General features: G+C 47.5%; 1 protein-coding gene across 2 annotated transcripts; it reads left to right on the forward strand.

Annotated features, from left to right (window-relative positions):
* The first annotated feature begins 649 nt into the window (after nucleotides 1–649).
* LOC110563088 (acyl-coenzyme A thioesterase 6-like) lies at nucleotides 650–8,867 on the forward strand. Of its 2 annotated transcripts, XM_060387846.1 has the most exons (4): nucleotides 650–1,499; nucleotides 2,595–2,797; nucleotides 5,246–5,641; nucleotides 8,752–8,867. In XM_060387846.1, the coding sequence occupies exons 1-4, from the start codon at nucleotides 1,043–1,045 to the stop codon at nucleotides 8,818–8,820; spliced, it is 1,125 nt and encodes a 374-aa protein (XP_060243829.1). In that variant the 5' UTR covers nucleotides 650–1,042; the 3' UTR covers nucleotides 8,821–8,867. The 2 variants fall into 2 exon arrangements, with proteins under 2 accessions (XP_060243829.1, XP_021515728.2); XM_021660053.2 differs by having other exon boundaries at nucleotides 827–1,499; nucleotides 5,246–8,867.
* Nucleotides 8,868–9,839: the final 972 nt, after the last annotated feature.

Raw genomic sequence — 9,839 nt, forward strand, 5'->3', positions numbered from 1 at the left:
GGTGGGGCTGGAGAGATGGCTCAGAGGTTAAGAGCACTGGCTCCCCTTCCCGAGGTCCAGAGTTCAATTCCCAGCAAACACATGGTGGCTCACAACCATCTATAATGAGATCTGGTGACCTCTTCTGGTGTGCAGGTGTACCTGCAGGCAGAACACTGTATACATAATAAATAAATATTTCCCTATTATTATTATTTACAAATTATTCTCTTTGTATCCCAGTTGTAGCCACCTCCCTCATCTCCTCCCAGTTGGACCCTCCCTCCCTCTTCCTCCCCTATTCCTCTCCACTAGTCCACTGACAGGGGAAGTCCTCCTCCTCTACTGTCTGACCCTAGCCTGTCAGGTCCCATGAGAAATGCCTACATCCTCTTCCTCTGTGGGCTGGCTAGATTGCCCCACCAGGGAGAAGTGATCAAGGAGCGGGCAACCGAGTTCATGTCAGAGACTGCCTCTGCTCCCCTTTACTCGGGGACCCAAATGGAGATTGTCTATGGGTACATCTGGGTAGGGGGTCTAGGTTTTCTCTATACATGATCTTTGGTTGATGCATCAGTCTCTGCAGCCCCATCCTGTTCCTTCTTTAAAAAAAAAAAAATCCAGGAGGCGGTGAAATATGAGCCCCTCCAGCCTGGACTTCAGAGACTTCAAAACGGTGAGACACAAGTCTCTGTTCTTTATAAGGGATCTAACCTTACATATTTCCCCAGAGCAGATAAAAGACAAACAAACCCAAGGGCTTATTTTTCTAGAAAGCTGCTACTGAATCCACACAAGTGCCGGACTTTGCTTCAATTTCATTCCCTGCCAGCCCCCAACACCACGTGGGTGGAATCCTCCGCCCTGGCTCAACCCCAAAGCTACCCTGACCTCCCCCGCCCGCCCTGCAGACAGCAGCCTGGTTGCTGTCCCTGTCTCATCTGAGGTACGTGACCCACGAGTGAGGAACCACAGAGACCCGCCAGGTCCACAGCAGGCCAGGCTGCGCTCCGGACTCGCGTGGCGCTCCCCGCGGCCCCCAGCTCCGCCCCGCAGGCCGGGCATGGAGGCGACGCTGGTGCTGGAGCCCGCGGGCCGCAGCTGCTGGGACGAGCCGCTGGGCATCTCCGTGCGCGGCCTGGCCCCCGGGCAGCCCGTCACGCTGCGCGCGGCCCTGCGCGACGAGAAGGGCGCGCTCTTCCGCGCCCACGCGCGCTACCGCGCCGATGCCCACGGCCAGCTGGACCTGGCGCGCGCGCCCGCGCTGGGCGGCAGCTTCGCGGGGCTCGAGCCCATGGGGCTGCTCTGGGCCATGCAGCCCGACCGGCCTTTCTGGCGCCTGGTCAAGCGCGACGTGCAGACGCCCTTCGTGCTGGAGCTGGACGTGCTGGACGGACACGAGCCCGACGGCGGGCGGCTGCTGGCCAAGGCGGGGCACGAGCGCCACTTCCTGGCTCCCGGGGTGCGGCGCGTGCCCGTGCGCGAGGGCCAGGTGCGCGCCACGCTCTTCCTGCCCCCAGGTGAGCTGCCCTCCCTCCTGGGCTCACAGTCTAGTTTAGTTTCTGGTCCTCAGTAGACTGCTTTCCTGGAAGGACAATCAGATAATCTTCCGTAACCTTGTCCCCTCTCTCCTAGGCGTGTTGATATTTGTTTGTTTCGTTTTCAAGACAGAGTTTCTCTGTGTAGCCCTTGGCTGTCCTGGAACTTGCTCTGTGGACCAGGCTGGCCAGGAACTCAGAGTGCTGGGATTAAAGTTGTGCACCCCCAGCGTCGGGCTTGTCAGTTGCTTGAAATGATAAATTTCTACCAAGTCCCGATCCTTTCAGGCACCGTGAATCCCTCGGCTCTAAACTGAAGACAGCGTACAACTTACATTTATTGAATCCCGCTAAAAGCCAGTCGCGTGGGTACGTTTGAAGTACCAATATAATCAGTTACTGATGCCTGTAGTAAGAGTTACTTTTGCCTCCTAACACATCAAACTTTAAAAGAGCCTTGAACTTAAAAATGAAGACAGTGCTCCTCATCATTAAAGCGCACATGAATATCCTGACAGCCTCTCCCTCTACCAAAACTACTGATAGTGATTTTTGCTCCTCCACGAAGATATTTGGCAATATCTGCAGAGATTTCGTTTGCTTGTTTGTATGACAAAAAATGAAGGCAGGGAAACAAACACACACACACACTTTAGTCCCAGCACTTGGGTGGCATAGGTAGGCAGATCTCTGTGTGTTTGAGGCCAGCTTGATCTACAGGTGAGCTCCAAACTAGCATAGTGAGACACCATCTCAAAAAACAAACAAACAAACAGACAAAAAAAAAAAAAATACCAGCCAGATGTGGTGCCAAACATCTGTAACTCTGTCACTCCCCTGGTGAGAGCCAGATGCAGAAGGATCAAGAGTTACCGGCCACTTTATATAATGTAGTAAGAAAGACCGTGTCTCCAAATAAAAATAAATAAATAAAGTACACTGGGTTCTGTTTCACAAATGTCTCCAGCCTACACCCTTGACTTCAAAGACTTCTTCTTGCTGATGGTCAAATCTGAGTTCCCCAAATGTCTTTTGAGCAACTAAAGCGTTTTGTGATGTGATTTTGGTATTCCGCAGGTGAGGACCAGTTCCCTGGGGTCATCGATTTGTTTGGAAGCGGCGGTGGCCTGTGTGAGTACAGAGCCAGCCTTCTGGCTGGCCACGGTTTTGCTGTGCTCGCGCTGGCTTATTTCAGATTTGAAGACCTCCCTGAGTACTTGAGCGATGTGCGCCTGGAGTACTTTGCAGAAGCCTTGGCCTTTATGCTGCGGCATCCACAGGTGGGTTCCTGTGCTGGCCGGAATGCAGAGGAGGGGGGTGGAGTGGACTCACGGACAGAGCCAAAAGCCCTGCCAGGACACTGGGCATTAGAAAGACAAAGAGAGACCCAAGCAGTCCGTCAACACTTGCTAAGATTATTCCTGTTTCTGCCCATATCTCCTATCTCTTAAGATGTAACTGTTTCTTTTTGTAACCACCATAACTCCAAAAGCAGTACACTAAGAAACTGCTAACCTTGACTTCTCCTCCCACAGCTGCCCAAGTACAGGCAATCCCAGAGGACTGCCTTTTCTCACCACTAACATTAATATAAGTTGTTAGTGGGAAAGTTTGACTGAAAGAGTTGTCTTTGTGATCCTTGATGACACCGGTATAAGACCAGTATTTTGGTGATATTAAGGATTCTCATCAATGCTGTCAGTGTGATAAATATTCGTGTGCTGGCTAGTTTTATGTCAACTTGACACAAGATAGAGTCATCAGAGAGGAGTGGTGAAAATGCCTCCATAAGATCAGGGTGTAGGCAAGCCTGTAGAAATTTCCTTGTGTTTTTGCATGTGTGTACCAGATCTCATCATTGATGGCTATGAGCCACCATGTGGTTGCTGGAAATAGAACTGAGGACCTCTGGAAGAACAGCCAGTGCTCTTAACCTCTAAGCCATCTCTCCAGCCCAGGACATTTTCTTTAATTAGTGATTAATGTGAGAGGGCCCAGCCCATTTTGTGTGGTACCACTCTGGGCTGGTGGTCCTGGGTTCCATAAGAAAGAAGGCTGAGTGAGCCATGTTGAGCAAGCCAGTAAGCAGCACCCCTCCATGACCTCTGCATCTGCTCCTGCCTCCAGGTTCCTACCCTGTTTGAGTTCCCGTCCTGACTTCCTTCAGTGATGAACACTGATATGGAAGATATGGAAGTGTAAGCCAAATAAACCCTTTCCTTCCCAAGTTTCTTTTGGTCAAGGAGTTTTATCACAGTAACAATAACACTAAGTCAGTTACTATACTTTTATAAAGTATCTGATAGCAGCAATTTTATTTTAAATATTTTTCTGTGAATAGAAGTGAAATGACACTGTCTTAGTTAGGGTTTCTATTGCTGTGAAGAGACGCCATGCCCCATGGCAACTCTTAAAAAGAAAAGCATTTAATCGGGGCTGGCTTACAGTTCAAAGGTTTAGTCCATTGTCATCATGGCAGGAAGCAAGGCTGCATGCAGGCAGACATGGTGCAGGAGAAGGAGCTGAGAGTTCTATATCTGGATCAGCAGGCAGCAGGACAATGAGCCACTGGGCCTGGCTTGAGCTTCTGAAACCTCAAAGCCCACCTCCCTATTACACACTTCCTCCAACAAGACTACACCTATTCCAACAAAGCCACACCTCCTAATACTGCCGTTCCTATGAACCCATGGAGGCCATTTTCATTCAAACCACCACAAACTTTTGCTGCCATCTAAACTTGGAGTCTAAAACATTCTAAGTTAAGGGATAAAATGTTCTATAAGGAATGCAGAATGCTCTAACTTTGCTGTCATTCAAGGGTGACTCCTAGCAGGGCTATGAAAACCTAGATGTAGGCAAAGTAGCACAGCCTTTAATGCCAGCATTTGGGAGGCAGAGGCAGGAGGACCTCTGTGAGTTCCAGGCCAGCCAGATGATCTGGAACTGTGATGGTTTTACTAAGGTGAGATAAGGTCCTAGGAAAACAAGAGTCCAATATGCACTGTGTATTTGACCCCTTAAGCCCTGGGAAGAGTAGTTCCTGGCCTGGGTCCTTTGTTTTACATTACATGCTATGGTCTTCCTTTGGCTGAGCTCTTTCCCATATGGAAATTTATCTGCTTGGGACCCAAACATTTGTAACCACACTCGTGGGGTAGAGAACGTCCACATTCTCTGCCCGGCATCTCTGATCAGGTGTCCAAGCCCTATGCCCCTTCCCTGAGTTAACCAGAACATATACACCTAGGCCTTAAAAATGTAAACTGCATGTCCACACATGATGAAAGAACTTTATGGTGCACAAAAGAGGCAGTGATGGAAAGAGAAAGAGGGCGAGCTAGGATCCCGGACCTGGAGTCCATGACTAGCTCTTCTTCTTGTTATATCAATACAAAACTACAAGTGAGTTCTGAGGTTTTAATTTAATTTAATTTACCACCTTAATTCTAAGGTGGTATATTTATCTAGGCAGGAAAAAATATTTAACAGTTTGTTTATTAATTTAACATATAAGGGCCTTTATGTATACTCTTGACCTGGTCTTTATAATCATTAGATGGTCTATGTACTCAGAAATCAATTTATTTGTTTGTTAGTAGGCATGTTTTCACTTTGTAGATTATTGTATAAGGAAGACAAGGAGGCTGTATTTGAGAAAGGTACTTGGAGAATATAAAATCACTATATACTTTCCATTTGCGAACTCTACACTTGTTCTCTCTCAGGTGAAAGGCCCAAATATTGGGCTCCTTGGTTTCTCCAAAGGTGGTGACCTGTGTCTCTCAATGGCCGCTTTCCTGAAGGACAACATCACAGCCACTGTCCTGATCAACACCTGTGTGGCCAACACCATAGTTCCTCTGCATTACAAAGGTCTGTTTGTTCCTGACCTTGGCTGTGACCCAACAAAACAGAAGACCATGGAGTCTGGCCTTTGGGATTTGGTGGATATTTGGAACAATCCTCTGGAGGAACCCAACCACTGGAGTCTGATTCCACTGGAAGAGGCCCAGGGACCCTTCCTGTTTATTGTGGGCATGGATGACCATAACTGGAAGAGCAAGTTCTATGCTCACATAGCTTGCAGACGCCTACAAGCCCACGGAAAGGACAGACCCCAGGTAATCTACTATGCAGACACTGGTCACTGCATTGACCCCCCATACTTCCCTCCTTCCATCGTTTCTGTGCACTCGGTGTTGGGTGAAGCAGTATTCTATGGAGGTGAGCCGAGCGCTCACTCAAGGGCACAGGTGGATGCCTGGCAACAGATTCAAGCTTTCTTCCGAAAATACCTCAGTGGTGAAAACCCTGTCAAGCGCAGCAAAATATAACGTTGTGGTTATATTGAGAGTTCTGATCATGCCAAGCAGATTCTTCTGGACTTCCAGAACACGGAGGAGGTTTGGGGTTTGGTTTTGGTTTGGTTTGTCCCATATATCCCAGACTGGCTCTCACATTCACCGTGTAGACAAGGATGAACTTCTGATCCTCCTCTTTGGTCATACACTATCATGCCTAGTTTATGTGTTGCCAGGGACGAAACCCAGGGCCTTGTGTCTCCTAGGCAAACATTCGGCCAACAGAACTGCATCCCCAGATCCCTAGGAAGCTTTCCAGCCTCTTTGTATGGGCCCCACTGAGCCTTTGGAACAATTCTCCCTCCTGTGATGCTGGGTTGACTCTCTCTTCTGAACTTGAACTAATGGATCTGTTTAACTCTGTGTCTGTAAGACCAACCTTAACCTTAGGTAAAAGGATGTAAGAGGTACCTGTCCCACTCCCGCCCCTGGGCTATCTTTCCTTCCTCTGCTGGGGACTAATGTGCATTGCTCTGAAGTCTCACACCCCCTCTGAGCCCTAACTGATGTTATCTGAGTCTTCAGAACCCACCTGCCAAAGTCACACAACAAGTGGATTGATCAGTTTTTAACATGCCTGAAATTTACTCAAGACATCACCCTGACCCCTAGGTACCTGTCAGTGTACTTCTTTTACATCCACCATCTTGTCTGGATTACCAGTCACCGCATGGTATTTTCCTGGCTGGGAAAACTGTCTTGGTGTCAAGATTTTCATGACTCTAAAATGTGAGCCTGAGCCTATGACTTTGGGTACAAAGTTATGGCCAGACTGGTCATACCGTCTCTCATTGCCATCTGCTCTTACGACAAATGAGGAGACTAGTTGCTTCACCCTACGGTAGCTGAAGCATTCTCTAGAGTCCTGCGGTTCCAGAGTCGAGGGTCTTCCCTGAGCACAGGAAATTCTTCCGAGACTTTAGGACAAACCCCATGGTTTTCTGGGTGTGCGCAAAACCTCTCACCAAACCAATAGCCATTCCTATCCTAACTGATAAAAAGAAAGGCTCCTTGGCGGTAACAGTGGTGGTCAACTGTGAAACTTTACTATAATTTTCTCTGCTCTGAATCCTGGGATTGCCTGCTTCGACTCATTCCTGGGCAGACCTGCTGCTGTGGGGGTGCTTGGGAAAACAGCTACACAAACTTTACAACATTAGTAAAATAAGCACAAAGCATGGAAGTCGATTCTCCCAAATTCTTAGTCATGTTAAAAGCATCCAGGGATAGAAAAGTAGCATCTTCAAGCCAGTTGGTGGTGGTGTAGGAGGGAGGCAGAGGCAGGTGGATCTCTGTGAGTTTGAAGCCAGCATGGTCTACATGCAGGACAGACAGGGCTACACAGAGAAACCCTCTCTCAAAACCACCCCACAAAAGTAGTGTCTTCAAAGATGTCTCCGTAGTAGGAAGCTGGTCTGCATGGCAGGCTCTGCCAGTTACTATGCAATTGATCTTGAGCTCCTTATTAGCCTCTCTAAACCTCATTTCTTTATCTATAAAGTGGGGGGAAAACAAATACTTCATTGAGATATTATGATTAAATCAGACAATCCTCATGAAGCACTTTCATGTTTTAATTCAAAAGTATTAGCTGTTTTTTGTTTGTTTGTTTTTAATCCTGATGAGAGACTGAAAGCAAGAAGAGTTAAGAATCACATCTGGCCAGTGAGATGGTCTCTCTCTCTCTCTCTCTCTCTCTCTCTCTCTCTCTCACACACACACACACACACACACTTTTTACAAAATCTGGTTGGTGAGAGAAGTAAATCGGTACACCCCACACCCCGTTAATGTCATTGACTATATGACACTATCCTGAGATATTTGTTTTGTTTTATGTATATGAGTATGCTGTCTTCATGCACACCAGAAGAAGGCATCAGATCTTATCATAGATGGTTGGGAGCCACCATGTGGTTGCTGGGAATTGAACTCAGGACCTCTGGAAGAGCAGCCAGTGCTCTTAACCGCTGAGCCATCTCTCCAGCCCCCATCCTGAGATATAATGCTAAGTTGCACTACGGGAACCACTGGCAAGTTTAAATCAAGTCACATCCACAGAATGAAGGCTCCAAAAGCCTCACCAGAGAGTTTAGATTCAAACGCTTTGAAAAGTAGTCACTGTTTAACAATGATTAAAAAAAAAGACCTGCTAATAATTTTCCTTGAAACTCAGCAGCACAAAGCAGACGTGACCAGCCTAAAATGAGTTCCCTTTAAAAAAGGGAAACAGCAAGAAGCAAGTCAGAGGTGGCAATAAGCTAAGAATATGGTTCAGGGAGGCTGGGATATTTCACACTCCCACCAACATGACATGGTCCCCCCCGAATATGTACAAATTTTCATTTTTAGGCATATTAACATTTTAAAGAAGAAAATATAACCAACCCCAACCTAGTCTTTTCCTTGGTAAGCCCAACATCCTTGAACTCACGTCTGGTCAGGTGACAAAGGGTAATGGACAATTCTAAAAGTGTATACATGTTTGGGCCAGCTGCTGGCTGTTTGAAAATACCTGTGCAGCTAGACTTGAGGGTCTACTAATCCTAGCCACGTGGAAGGCTGAGGCAGGAAGATTACAAGGTCTTCCTGGGCAGCAGCGCTGGCTCCAGCCTGCCCCCTACCCTAAATTCTAAAACCTCTGCTGTTGCAAGGCAGAGTCTTGAGCTGGCGCGTTCCCGCCTCATGCAGCCCTGCGCTCTACCATGGCAAAAGCGAAGTCTTGAGCTGACCCACTTCCCTGCCCAATTCGCCCCCTCCGTGCTGTCGGTAAGTGCACATCCTGAACAGGCCCGACACTCAAGGACAGGTCCATACATTCAAGGAACAGCTACATTCTTCCCTAACCGTATCCTAACATCTGTTCGTAGTTTTTCGCTGTAAAAGGAGCCTGCTACTTCCCGCTGAAGACGCAGATTCAGCACCCCTCGCCCGGCTAGAAGCACACCCCCCACGGTGAATAAAGTTGCTACCTGGTTTAATTTGGCCTCGGCAGTCCTGTCCTCATTATTTGCACAACCCCCAGACCCGACAGCGGGTACTTAATGATGAGCCTGCTCCGTTTGGGTAGCCTACCATTTCAGCCCTAACGGCCGCCTCATCTCAGCTTGTTGCTAAAACAAAAACAAAAACAAAATCTCTATACAAGGCCAGGTTGACCAAAAACTATGTTGATGTTCAGCATACTCTGTGGCCTTGCTACTCCTTAACCACAAGTGCAGCTGGCCCTAATCATAAACATTACTTGGACCAATCAAATTGATGGTCAGGTAGAACTGCTTGTCCAGATAGCAAAAAAGTAGTCAGAGCTGACTACCCTCCGCCACTATGCCCCCATCCTCCCGCCCCCATGTGACCTACTTGCGGCCTTCACCCTTTAAATATGCAATACAGCTTCACCTCCAAGGTGCCGCTCAGATACCAAACTGATCGACTCCCCGAGCTCAGAGAACAAAGCTTTCATTTTAAGCTTTTGTATCTGAAATGAGTTTTCTCAGCTTCCACCCTGAACCCAACACTGAACTGAAACCTAGACTCAAAATGTTTGAAAAAGAAGAAAGAAAGAAAGAAAGAGAGAGAGAGAGAGAGAGAGAGAGAGAGAGAAAGAAAGAAAGAAAGAAAGAAAGAAAGAAAGAAAGAAAGAAAGAAAATGGCTGGAGACATAGTTCAGCGATAGAGTGCTTGCTAAATTGTCTAAGTCTGCTGCTATACATTTTAGACAACTGGAAATTCTTAATTCTTCCAAAGTATCACGACTTAAGCTCGGCTGTCTTATATGCATGTTTTCTTTTTGTAGATTTTCTTTTTGTAGATTTGGGGGCTAGAGAGATGGCTCAGAGGTTAAGAGTACTGGCTGCTCTTGCAAATGTCCTGAGTTCAATTCCCAGCAACCACATGGTGCTTCACAACCATCTATAATGAGGTCTGGTGCCCTCTTCTGGTCTGCAGGTGTACATGC

The sequence above is a fragment of the Meriones unguiculatus genome, chromosome 7 (genome assembly GCF_030254825.1).
Source record: "Meriones unguiculatus strain TT.TT164.6M chromosome 7, Bangor_MerUng_6.1, whole genome shotgun sequence".
NCBI classification, from domain to species: domain Eukaryota; kingdom Metazoa; phylum Chordata; class Mammalia; order Rodentia; family Muridae; genus Meriones; species Meriones unguiculatus.